This window comes from Vicia villosa, linkage group LG4 (genome assembly GCF_029867415.1).
Source record: "Vicia villosa cultivar HV-30 ecotype Madison, WI linkage group LG4, Vvil1.0, whole genome shotgun sequence".
In the NCBI taxonomy this organism is placed as follows: Eukaryota; Viridiplantae; Streptophyta; class Magnoliopsida; order Fabales; family Fabaceae; genus Vicia; species Vicia villosa.
In genome coordinates this window covers 61,202,535-61,216,502 of record NC_081183.1, presented here as the reverse complement: position 1 = coordinate 61,216,502, position 13,968 = coordinate 61,202,535, and the positions used below count along the sequence as shown (strand labels likewise).

Genomic DNA, 13,968 nt, shown 5'->3' with positions numbered 1-13,968 from the left:
GGCACAAGGCTTAACGTCTTGCCGAGCTTATTTTAAAAATAAAACAAACCGTTTTTTAGCACACACGACACAGATTTTCAAAAAGGTTCCTGTGGAGTACCATAGATATGAGGGGTGCTTAAAACCTTCCCCTTGTATAAACAACACCCGTACCTGAGATCTCTTTCTTGTTTTAAAAACAAAACTTTGGGTTTTTCGTTCTTTTCCCTTTTCCTTTGAAAAAATAAAGCGCGGTGGCGATTTCAAACGAAATATTGATTCGAGTCAATCCTATGGATCAGATTTTCCCCGCTACACCTGCACGTTACCCACGTGGAGGCAACATTCAAACAGAAAGGGTGAGATATCAAACTATATAAATAGGATTATGATAAATCATATATTAGGTAAGGAATATAAATGAATCACCGTTTCACACAACATCAACATAAACAACACAAAGAACATCATCAAAGAATAGTCTTGATATCAACACATCGGCATCTTCAACAAATCAACACATAAGCATCACAATGCATAGACAACAACTTCAACCAACAACAACTCGAATGAGACTCAACTATGCATATGCATGTGGTACCATTGGAGTAAAACTCCCAACTTAGAACATTGCCAGTAATTCTGAGGCATAAGGCAAAACCTTCAACACGGTCACATATCAACATCACACCGTTCAACTTTATGTTATGCTATGCTATGCGGAAACATACAACGACCACGATTCGACAACGAAACAACGACATAATAACAACACAACCACGGTCACATATCAACATCACACCGTTCCATTTTAGCCAAAGGCTCACAACACAACTTATCAATTCATAGCGTTATATACAGAATATCAAAATTTGCTATAATTCACACTATGAGGCTATTCACATAACAATGCACAAAATAATCATATTAGCAATCACAACATTAATCGCAACCCACACCAAAGCACAGCAAGTTTTCTCAAGCAGCGAGTATCTTGTTTCGCACTCGGTAAACTTTTTGCTAAGGTAGTATATTGCATACTCTTTTCGACCAGACTCGTCATGCTGACCCAACACACATCCCATTGAATTTTCAAGCACTGTGAGGTACATAATCAAAGGCCTTCCCTCAGCTGGAGGGAGCAGAATGGGAGGTTCAAGCAGATATTCTTTGATGTTGTCAAAAGCTTTCTGACAATCTTCATTCCACACACATCCCTGATTTTTCTTTAACAACTTGAAGATTGGCTCACAGGTAGCAGTCATATTGGAAATGAACCTGGAGATATAATTCAAACGTCCGAGGAAACCTCTTACTTGTTTCTCAATCTTTGGTGCTGGCATTTCCTGAATTGCTTTGACTTTATCAGGATCTACTTCAATTCCTCTCTGACTGACAATGAAACCCAATAATTTTCTGGAACGGACACCAAAAGTGCATTTGTTTGGATTTAAACGGAGACGATACTTTCTCAACCGCTGAAACAACTTTAACAGATCCTCCATGTGCCCTTCCTCTGACTGGGATTTGGCAATCATGTCATCCACATAAACCTCAATTTCTTTGTGCATCATATCATGGAAAAGAGTGGTCATGGCCCTTTGATATGTCGCGCCAGCATTCTTTAACCCAAAAGGCATCACTTTGTAACAGAATGTCCCCCATGGCGTAATAAAGGTTGTCTTTTCCATGTCTTCAAGTGCCATCATAATCTGATTGTATCCTGAAAAACCATCCATGAAGGAGAAAACCTCAAACTTTGCCGTACTGTCTACCAACATGTCAATGTGAGGTAGAGGAAAATCATCTTTCGGACTGGCTTTATTCAAATCTCTATAATCAACACACATACGAACTTTTCCGTCTTTCTTCGGAACAGGCACTATATTGGCAATCCATTGAGGATATACAGAAGTGACGAGGAAACCTGCGTTAATCTGCTTCAAGACCTCATTCTTAATCTTTTCCGCCATATCAGGATGACTTCTCCTCAACTTTTGCTTGACAGGAGGACATTCTGGTTTCAACGGCAAACGATGCTCCACAATATCTGTGTCCAACCCAGGCATGTCTTGGTAGGACCATGCAAAAATGTCAACATACTCTTTAAGAAGCTCTACCATCCTCTTCTTAACATCTTGACCAAGTAGTGCCCCAATCTTGACTTCTTTCTTATCTTCTTCAGAACCCAAGTTGATGACTTCTAACGGCTCTTTATATGGCTGAATGGTGTCTTCCTCGTGCTCAAGCAGTCGGGAAATCTCATCAGGAATACATTCATCACTCTCTTCTTCCGCCTCATACACAGGACACTCGAAGTTAGGAGAGGGTGCAGGGTCATTACTATCAACGGTTTTATTGATTAATCTGCACAAGTGATTATTATTTCAGAAAAAGGAAAGATATATGCAAACATGTAATCATGCAGATTATGGCAAATGAAAACATTTTTTAAGGTTTTTTTTGTGTTACCACTTTCCAGAAAAAGCAAAAAGATAAGAACATGTATATGCAGAAACAAAATGACTTTTATTGATGATTTTAATGTTTAAAACAAACAGAAAAAAGCCCCAACAAACTTCACTTTCATCTTGGGCAGAATGAAAGGATTTTTGAAAAACATAAAAGCAAATTACTTTGAAGCATGAGTACACTCAGGAATGTCAATGGCGATCCAATTCTTAATCATCTTTCCATGGGTCACAAAGTTTGGCACTTCTGGCTTTGGTTCGTCTTTAATAATAGCGTTCACTTCTGGAAGAGTTTTCCCAAGATATCCATACACCATGTTCACAGCAGACGCTTCATGAGTCGGCAATGGATTTTTCTGCACATTTGGGCCAATATCACGGAAGGAAAGCATACCAGAACGAACCAATCTCTGAACTTCATTCTTCAAAGGCCAACAATTCTCTAAGTCATGCCCAGGAGCGTTCTGATGAAAAGCACAAGTGGCATCAGCTTTGTACCACCAAGGGAGTTTCTCTGGAACAGGAGGTGGTGACCTTGGTTGAACCAACTTCTTATGAATTAGAGCAGGATACAGTTCAGTGTACGTCATGGGAATAGGATCAACATTAACTCGAGGATACGGATTCCGCCTTGCTGGTTGTTGATTAACAGGAGCTACAGGCACTGAATTCACAACAGGGGTTACTGACGCCACTTGTTGAGATTGATTTCTGAATCGACTATTCCTCCCATGAGAAACAACATTGGCATCTAATTCCTTCTTCTTTTGGAATGAAGAACCAAACTTCTTCGCACCACCAGACGAATTGTCATTCCGAACCAAACGACCTTCTCGCACAGCTTCTTCCAATTGGACACCCATACCCACCATTTCGGTGAAGTCTACAGGAGCACTTGCAATCATCTTCTCATAGTAAAACGGACCAAGAGTCTTCAGAAAAATCTTAGTCATCTCTTTTTCTTCCATCGGAGGAATCACTTGGGCGGCAACCTCACGCCATCTCTGAGCATATTCCTTGAAGGATTCTTTCTCTTTTTGCATCATAGCTCGCAATTGATCTCTATCGGGAGCCATGTCCGCATTATACTTGTATTGCTTCACAAACGCCTCAGCTAAGTCATTAAAAGTGCGAATATGGGTGCTATCAAGGCCCATATACCACTTAAAAGCAGCTCCAGTCAAACTGTCTTGGAAATAATGGATCAACAGACGTTGGTCATCAGTGTGAGTGGACATCTTCCTTACATACATCACCAGATGTGCCTGAGGACAGGAATTTCCTTTCTACTTTTCGAATTCAGGCAACTTGAACTTAGCAGGTACTGTCACATTGGGAACAAGGCAAAGATCATGCACATTCTTTCCAAACAGTTCTTTCCCACGGAGAGCTTTCATTTCTTTCTGCAATTCTTCAAACTGATCTTGGAAACCATCCATTCTGTCATGAATTTCACTTGGAGCAGCATCATAAATGGGCTCTGGGACAAAAGGAACAGTATGAACAACAGGAGATGTGTTGACCATAACAGGAGTCAACGGACGAGTCATCTCAGGAGCAAACAAATAACCTTCAGGCATGCCCCAGGGATATCCATTAGGCATACGTTGCTGAGTAGCACTAACAGGAATAGCAGGAATAGTTATAGCAGCAATTTCAGAAATCACAGTGGTCTGACCCTGAGCTTGGGCATTGGGAGGAGGAACCTGATTCTGATTCTGATTCTGAGCAGCCATCAATGTCTCAACCAGAGCAGTGAGACGATCCACACCAGATCTCAAAGTAATAACCTCTTCACGTAGCTCACGATTCTCTTGTTCAAGACCTTCCATCTTCTTCTTGCAGTTAGCTCGAGTGTTATACCGGTGAGACAGCTTGATTCAATTCTGTATGAAGAACACTGAATAAGACCTCTGGAAATACCCTCGGAAGCAAGACCAAAAATGCAGAATGATGCATGAAATTCAATGCAAATGATTTTTATTTTTATTGGTTTTCAAGGAACTTTAAGACATTGATTGTAAACATTAGCAAAAACATAAAACATAACAACATTCTTCATTAATAATAGAAAAGCTTACAAAAGGATTCAAAGATCCAAAATTACAAAACAATGGAAAATCTAAAAACTAGAAGGGAACACTTCTGATGAAGATCCAACTCCTCTCTGCAGCTTCCTACGGAGCTTCTCCAACTCATCTTCATAAAAGGCCTTCAAATGAGCATTCTCGACCATCAGCTTATCAGCAACTTCCTTCCATGCAACTGAATCTTCATGACTACCAGAGGAAAATAAATCCTCTTGTTGTCTCTTTCGCTTTTCACCACTTTGGTCTTCAAGATAGAGATCAATTTCCCATAACGGCTTTTGAAGTTGTCAATATTAGGAACCAAAGTTGCTAGCTCTTTCAATTCCTTTGCGCTTGAATTCCTGAAAGTGTACTTCTTGATGCTTCTCTTTTGATCCATGGTACCTGTTATGTTTACAAAGAAAGTCTCTAAGTTCCTTGAAAACCATTTGTGAATGTCATTTTTATGAATGCATGAATGCATGGTTTATGCATCAACCACAATCAAGAGCACGCAAGATCACAGCAAATCACACAAAATCACACAATCCAGGTTCTTAGGTTCGACGTCACGAGCATGGAGCCATGGGTCTACCCATCCCACAAGGTGTGTTCTAAGGAGTTTTGTACCTGCCAGTCGGGTTCTACAAAGGTTCCCAGAGTTTTCAATCTTCTATCAGATATTACCGGCACGCACAATTGCTCATGGGCGCCAATAATATGCCTAAAAAGACCTCGTCTGAGCGTAGTATCGCATGACAACAAGCTCAAATTGGTACTTGATCTTGTTTCTGCACTACATCCTAAAAAGGCTTAGATTGGTTAAAAGGGTTCTAGGCCATTCAGCTTCTACGGACACTCACTATTGAAAGTAATATAGTTATCACGATGGTTCGTAACAACCTCTACTACCTTCCATGAGGCCTCCACTGATTGGGGTTCCACCATATGACGCTCATGGTAAGGATTGCTCCTGACATGCGACTATTGGTCTTACCACCTCCTATCTCAAGTTACTCACCAAAGTCCGGGTTAGAACTTTATCTCATCACAGAGGAACCATCGAGCACCAAAAAGAAAAAAAAGAAAAAAAAACAAACAAAGCACACAACAATATATACAAATAAAAAAAACACAGATAAACAAAAATAGGCTTAACACACTTAAAACTGGATCCCCAGTGAAGTCGCCATTTTTCTGTAGCGGGGAAAATCTGATATCGAAGCCATAGGATTGACTCGAATCAATATTTCGTTTGAAATCGCCACCGCGCTTTATTTTTTCAAAGGAAAAGGGAAAAAAACGAAAAACCCAAAGTTTTGTTTTTAAAACAAGAAAGAGATCTCAGGTACGGGTGTTATTTATACAAGGGGAAGGTTTTAAGCACCCCTCATATCTGTGGTACTCCACAGGAACCTTTTTGAAAATCTGTGTCGTGTGTGCTAAAAAACGGTTTGTTTTATTTTTAAAATAAGCTCGGCAAGACGTTAAGCCTTGTGCCTACATACCTCCTCGGTGCAATGGAGAAGTCAGAGCTAATGTAGTTCCGCTTAAAAGGGGAAAACGTTTTAAAAAACGAATAAACACTTTCTCGTCGTCGGAGAGAAATACTCAGCCATTGATCTTGAGCATGAGAACAAACAAGTTCTTTGCATCGCAAATGAAAGAAGGGCTCCAACTCGGATGAAATCAACGAGTATGCCACTAGCTCTCTCATGCGGAAAAGATCTCATTATATCAATCAATTTCAAAATCGTGGGGTATAACGACTCGTTTCGACAATTAATAGTGTCTAAACTTTTGAAGAAAAGAGGAAAAGGCCACTAAGGGCAAAAGATATTTTAAGAGAAAAGGTTTTGAAAAGATTGCAAACATAAGAAGGTTTTTGAAAAAGGGAGAAGATTTTGAAAATTTAAGAATGGGAGGAGATGAAGAGGCTATCCTATTGCGTAAAATAAAAGCTAAGGAAAGAAACGGTCTAACCGAAATAAGAAGCCAACACTTGACATTATGAGTCAAGGTAGATTTCCCATCCTTTGGAATATCAATACTAAACCAACATTATTACTTGGGGATCCAGATGAATTTATTATCTTAGCTCCACTTTGCATTAAGCACATTAATATTCTGACGAAAATCGGGCAGAGTAACGGCTGTTTTCGGGTAAAATCCTTATATCAATGCCTTGGAATTAACCATCAAGGGCTTTCAAGGAAATACCTGCACACATAAACAGACAACAATCCAATGCCAGACAGACAGAATAACAGCAGAGTAATTAACAGAATAAGGGTCCAGAGGCGCTAAGTCCATAAGTCCGAATCTCCAAAATGCTAGGGATAGTAACCAATAGTCCAAAAGAGGGCCTTAGGTGTTTTTTAGATTTTTGTTATTTATTAGTGTTTTAGCATAAAAGTAAAGTATGGTCCAAGTGGACAAAAGAAAATGGCGGAAACATAAACATAGTGTCCAAATGGACAAAGAGAAAATAGCGGAATGTAAATATGATGAAATGATAAAATAAAGCGATAAAGCGAGAAATATAAAGAGCGGTATAATAAAGTGCGAAAATTAAAGTCAGTTGTTAGATGTTAAAGATAACCATCTTGAAACTTGTCAAGTATGTTATCAAAGTTAGTAATGAAGATCGATGGTGAGTGAAGGATGTACTCGGATTTAATTTCAATGAACATTTATCAGAAGCTTGATAAAATCATAGCGACTACACGATAAACCTTCATAAGTCTTAAATCAACCGCATACAATTCTCTTCCATGTTTGATCTTTTTGATTCGGGACACGAAATATTGCGCTATGTTAAGCAGATCGCCAAGTGATTTATGTAGAAATCACCCTACAACGAGGCCGGTCAAAACTTTATGTGCTAATGCATGCGAGAGGAATGATATGTAGATCATTCTCCGAAAGCAATACCGCACGAAAAGAAAAATGGTGAGTGATCTAGTCTTTACCAAGAATCCATAAGAATTCTCAAAGTATTAAGACTTTCATCGATCAAAATAAAGAGAAACAAAAGATGGAACCACATTAAAAGCTCCTTTCATCCATAATTTCAATCACATAATTTTGCGGATTTGGATTCTCATCCTATCGACGCCCTAAGTCCATTGAAATTAGAGAGAAATTAGGCCTCTAGTTTGTGATTCAAAGAAAGTATCAAAAGAATGGAGTAGAAGAAGAGTTAGAACCAAAAACAAGTCAAAAATAGCAAAAACAAGCATTCTGCCTCACTGGAAATCGATTTACCTCTGTAGGAAATCGATTTCCTGCCTGCAGAATTCAGATCTGGCGCAAAAAACAGAGTGGAAATCGATTTCCCTCTGTAGGAAATCGATTTCCTGCGTACAGTTTTCAAAAAAACGGCATTATGAACTTTGAAACTTGATTTAGGCAAACATACAAACACCTTATGATCACATATCCATTGGAGCATGAATTTTCCATCAAATCACCATCAAATAAGACCAATATAGCATCAAAGATGCATTGAATACAAACAACAAAGAATCACATTATGGTAGATGGAAAAGGATGATGAAAATTACCAATTCTTGAACAAAACTTAGATCCACTTCAATAATCACCAACACAAATCTTGATCTCTCAACAATTGAAGAAGAAAAGAGTGAAATGGATGGTGGTTTAGCTCAAAGTTTGTGAGGTTCAAGGTGTGACTCACAAACTTTATGAAAGAATAAGGAGCTTTGGTGAATTTGGTAGGGAGGAGGAGAGAAATTGCAAGGGGTTTTTTTGGCTCTCAAAGCTTGAGAAATGAGAGAGTATAGGTCTCTATTTATAGAATTGGAGCAAGAGTAGTGGCAAATTGGTCTTTTTGTGTTTGGTAATTAAATTGGTAATTAAAGTGGGAATTAAATGGTGAAATGATGTTTAAGTGGGTTTAATGAAGGAGTTAATTTTAATGAGGTGGAAAATTGGTAAAGTGATCAAATAAAAAGGTGCCAAAATGATGTCAAGCTTCCCTCCTTATATTTTTTTGAATTTTGCGCACAGGAAATCGATTTCCCACAGGGGTAAATCGATTTCCACCTTCAAATTTTCAAAAATTGTTTTCTTGCACTGTTTTGACTTTTGCCCGATCTTTCACCTGTAAAATATAAACAAAAGAGACAAAACACATATTTTTTTGATTTTTGGTTAGCACTAAACAAATAAAAATCTAAAAGTGCTTGATGATTCCCCTTAGAGATAATCACAGTATCAAAGACAAAGCCTCACAATGGTGCTTTTGATCGATGATTAAATGCAATTGATGTATGATCTTAGGGTCAAAAATTGGGGTATGACAGTAGGTAATCCAGATGAGTAGCTGTTTCCGCTTATAGTCGAGTTTTTGGTGTCATTGCTCTGATACGTAGCACTCGGGGGGAAAATGAACACTTGCTTGATGTTGTTATTTGTTGATTGAACCTTATGATGTATTTGAGGAGTTGTTTGTATTGTTGCTTTTTATGATTCAAAAGATGCTATGTCTTAATTGTTGAATCATTGTGAATCCGTTGCATGTTGAACATAAGTTTGGAATATGCTATGAATACTATGCTATTCATAAGTTGAGATACATGTTATGAGTTTTGTTCATTCCAATCCTGATAGTGTTATGTATTAGTTTAAAAAAAGCATGTCAGGTTTATGTTGAATGTGTGACATCCTGACTCTGTTGAGAATTTTTATACTCTGATATTTTCCGCATAAATGCTTGGGGTAGATTTGGGGTGTTACATTAGTGGTATCAGAGCAGGTCGGTCTTGTCCGGCCAAGTGTCGAGTTGTAGTGTAGTCTAACAATCGTGTATTGTTGTTTGTGCTGAATTGTTTTTGTGTTGTAGTGACGCTATGGCTGGGAGGAATGATGCTGCGATAGCTGCTGCTTTGGAAGCGATGGCTCAGGCTATGCAGAACCAACCGAATGCTGACGAGAATGCTGGATCTCGTAGTTTGGCGACTTTCTAAAGGGAGAATCCGCCGGTGTTCAAGGGTACGCATGACCCTGATGGTGCTCTTGATTGGTTGAAGGAGCTCGAGCGAATCTTCCGTGTTATGGATTGCACTCCTACTCAGAAGGTCAGATATGGCACTCATATGCTAGCTAAGGAAGCTGATGATTGGTGGTTGGAGACGCTTGCTAGGTTGGAGTTTTCAGGTGAGTAAGTCACTTGGAATGTGTTCCGTAGGGAATTTCTGAGGAAGTACTATCCTGAAGATGTTCGGGGTAAGAAAGAGATAGAATTCCTTGAGTTGACGCAAGGGAACAAGTCCGTGACCGAGTATGCTGCCAAGTTCACTGAGTTGATTAAGTTCTATCCTCACTTTGATGGCGAAGGTGCTGAATTTTCCAAGTGCATCAAGTTTCAGAATGGGTTACGCTCGGAGATCAAGAAGGCTGTGGGGTACCAAAAGATCCGTTTGTTTTCTGATTTGGTTGACAGTTGTAGGATCTTTGAGGAAGATAGTAATGCTCATCACAAGATGGTTACTGATAGAAGGGGCAAGAATCAACAAAGCCATGGGAAACCATATGATGCTGGTAAAGGGAAACAAAGAGTTACTCATGGTCAGAGGTCTAGTGGGGGAGATGCTCCTGCTAGGAATGTATGCTTCAAGTGTGGTCAACCTGGTCATAAGAGCAATGCTTGTACTGCTGATGCGAGGAAGTGTTTCAGATGTGGTAAGATGGGACATGCAATGTCTGATTGCAAGCATAAGGACATGGTATGTTTCACGTGTGGCGAAGAGGGACACATTGGTAGCCAGTGTCCAAAGAAGAAGACACAATCTGGTGGAAAAGTGTTTGCTTTAGCTGGGACTCCTACAGCTAGTGGAAACCGACTCATCAGAGGTACATGTTTCATTAATAGTACTCCTTTAATCACTATTATTGATACTGGTGCTACTCATTGTTTTATTGCTTCTGATTGTGTTGAAAGATTGGGTCTTATGTTATCTTCCATGAATGGAGAGATGGTTGTCGATCTTCCAGCTAAGGGATCGGTGACTACTTCTCTGATGTGTTTAAAGTGTCCTTTGTCGATCTTCGACAAAGACTTTGCTGTTGACTTGATTTGTTGCCGTTGAGTGGATTAGATGTGATCTTGGGTATGAATTGGTTAGAGTAACTATGTTCATATCAACTGTTTTAACAAGTCCTTGAGGTTTTCTTCTCCTGAAGAAGAAGGAGTTGGTTTGTTGACTGGTAAGCAGTTGAGGCAATTGATGCAAGACGAAGCACAAATGTTCTCGTTGATGGCGTCATTGTCTTTTGAGAATCAAGTTAGAATTGATGAGTTAAAGGTGGTGCGAGAATTTTCTGATGTGTTTCCTGATGAAATTCCTGATGTACCTCCAGAGAGAGAAGTTGAGTTTGCGATTGATCTTGTACCTGGTACCAGACCTATTTCTATGGCACCGTACAGGATGTCTGCATCTGAGTTGTCTGAATTGAAGAAGCAATTAGAAGAGTTGCTTGAGAAAAAGTTTGTAAGACCAAGTGTATCGCCGTGGGGAGCGTCCGTGTTGTTAGTAAAGAAGAAAGATGGGAGTATGAGACTTTGTGTTGATTATCGGCAGTTGAATAAAGTGACGATAAAGAACAAGTATCCACTTCCAAGAATTGATGACTTGATGGATCAATTGGTGGGTACTAGTGTGTTTTCTAAAATTGATTTGAGGTCAGGATATCACCAGATTAGAGTAAAAGAAGATGATATTCAGAAGACCGCGTTCAGGACTCGGTATTGACACTACGAGTATTCGGTGATGCCCTTCGGTGTTACTAATGCACCAGGAGTATTCATGGAGTACATGAACCAGATTTTTCATACTTACTAGGATCGGTTTGTAGTGGTATTCATTGATGACATTCTGATTTACTCTAAATCTGAAAAAGAGCATGAAGAGCATCTGAGGATTGTGTTGCAAGTTCTGAAAGAGAAGCAGTTGTATGCCAAGTTGTCTAAGTGTGAATTCTGGTTGCATGAAGTTAGTTTCCTTGGTCATGTCATTTCTGGTCATGGCATTGTCGTGGATCCTTCTAAAGTTGATGCTGTGTTACAATGGGAAGCTCCGAAATCAGCTACTGAGATTAGAAGCTTCTTGGGCTTAGCCGGTTACTATAGACGGTTTATCGAAGGATTCTCTAAATTGGCACTTCCGTTGACAAGATTGACTTGCAAGGGAAAAGCTTTTGTGTGGGATATTCGATGCGAATAAAGTTTCAATGAGTTGAAGAAGAGGTTGACGTTGGCTCCGGTTTTGACTTTGCCTAATCCGGGAGAGCCTTTTGTTGTGTACTGTGATGCTTGTCTGATGGGGTTAGGTGGTGTGCTTATGCAGAATGGTAAAGTGGTTGCTTATGCGTCTAGGCAGTTGAGGACTCATGAAAAGAATTATCCTACACATGATCTAGAGTTGGCTGCAGTGGTCTTTGCGTTGAAAATTTGGAGACATTATCTTTATGGTTCTAGATTTGAAGTGTTTAGTGACCATAAGAGTTTGAAGTACCTTTTTGATCAGAAAGAGTTGAATATGAGGCAGCGAAGGTGGTTAGAATTATTGAAGGATTATGATTTCGGTTTGAATTATCATCCCGGAAAAGCTAATGTTGTGGCCGATGCTTTAAACCGAAAGACCTTGCATATGTCGGCTATGATGGCTAAGGAATTGGATTTGATTGAGCAGTTCCGAGATTTGAGCTTAGTTTGTGAAGTGACACCGCATAGTGTTATGTTGGGAATGTTAAAGATTAACAATGACTTTCTCGACAATATCAAAGAGGCTCAAAAGCTAGATGTGAAGTTGGTGGATTTGATGGTAGGAACCGATCGAATTGAGAAGGATGATTTCAAGTTAGATGCGCATGGTGTGTTGAGATTTCGAGATCGTATTTGTATTCCTGATGATGAGGAGATTAAGAAAGTGATTCTTGAAGAGAGTCATAGAAGTAGTTTGAGTATTCATCCAGGAGCTACAAAGATGTATCAAGACTTGAAGAGTTTGTTTTGGTGGCCTGGAATGAAACGTGATGTGGCACAGTTTGTGTATGCTTGTTTGACTTGTCAGAAGTCAAAAATCGAGCATCAGAAGCCTGCAGGGTTGATGCAACCGTTAGAAGTTCCAGAATGGAAATGGGATAGCATTTCAATGGACTTTGTGACGGGATTACCTAATACCTTGAGAGGATTTGATTCGATTTGGGTGATTGTTGATAGGCTTACGAAGTCGGCACACTTTATACCTATTAACGTCACATTCCCGATTGCGAAGTTAGCAGAGATATATGTCAAGGTGATTGTAAAGTTGGATGGTGTTCCTTTGTGGATTGTGTCAGATAGAGATCCGAGGTTTACTTCCGATTTCTGGAAGAGTTTGCAAGAGGCGTTGGGTTCTAAGTTGAGGTTGAGTACGGCGTATCATCCACAGACAGATGGTCAGACCGAGAGGACTATTCAATCATTAGAGGATTTGTTGAGAGCATGTGTTCTTGAGCAGGGAGGTTCATGGGATACTTATCTTCCGTTGATTGAGTTCACTTACAATAACAGTTACCATTCTAGTATTGGGATGGCACCTTTTGAGGCGTTGTATGGTCGGAGGTGTAGGACTCCGTTGTGTTGGCATGAATCGGGTGAGAGTGTGGTACTTGGACCCGAGATTGTTAGGGAGACTACTGAGAAAGTGAAGGTTATTCGAGATAAGATGAAAGCTTCTCAAAGTAGGCAGAAAAGTTACCATGACAAGAGGAGGAAAGATTTGGAATTCCAAGCTGGTGATCATGTATTTTTGAGAGTCACACCTGTGACTGGTGTTGGGCGAGCTCTGAAGTCTAAAAAGCTCACTCCTCGTTTTATTGGTCCATATCAGATATCGGATCGAGTTGGGAAAGTTGCTTACCGTGTGGCGTTACCGCCAAATCTTGCTAATTTGCACGATGTGTTTCATGTGTCACAACTCCGAAAGTATATTTTCGATCCGTCTCATGTGATTCAGATGGACGATGTGCAAGTGCGTGATAATCTCACAGTGGAGACGATGCCTGTGCGAATTGTGGATCGTGAGATGAAGATTCTAAGAGGTAAAGAGATTACGTTGGTGAAAGTTGTCTGGTTAGAGCAAGATGCGAGATTCCTATCCCGAGTTATTTGAATCAGGTAAATTTCTACTTTCGAGGACGAAAATATTCTAGTAGGGGAGAGTTGTAACGCCCGGAAAAATAATTATTTTCTTAATTTAGACATTTGTGATGTTTTATGAAATTTTTGCGTTTTGGGGCGTTTTAGTCGGTATTAGTTCGGGATAGCGGATCGATATTTAATCGGAGATTTTAACATTTTTAGTATTAGAAATATTAATGAGTTAATATTTAGCGTTTTGAGAATTTTCTGAGTAATTAAGTTTAGACCGGAAATGTGAGAC

The 13,968-nt window shown here is 39.6% G+C and overlaps 1 protein-coding gene across 1 annotated transcript in view; it reads left to right on the top strand.

The window, feature by feature from the left end:
- The window catches only part of LOC131599204 (uncharacterized), a 36,565-nt gene extending 27,455 nt beyond the window's left edge, over positions 1-9,110 (top strand). Inside the window, exon 2 of the mRNA XM_058871648.1 lies at positions 8,851-9,110. Coding sequence (XP_058727631.1) covers positions 8,851-8,867 — 17 coding nt within the window. The 3' untranslated portion in view covers positions 8,868-9,110. The remainder of the gene's footprint in view (positions 1-8,850) is intronic.
- The last annotated feature ends 4,858 nt before the right edge of the window (positions 9,111-13,968 follow it).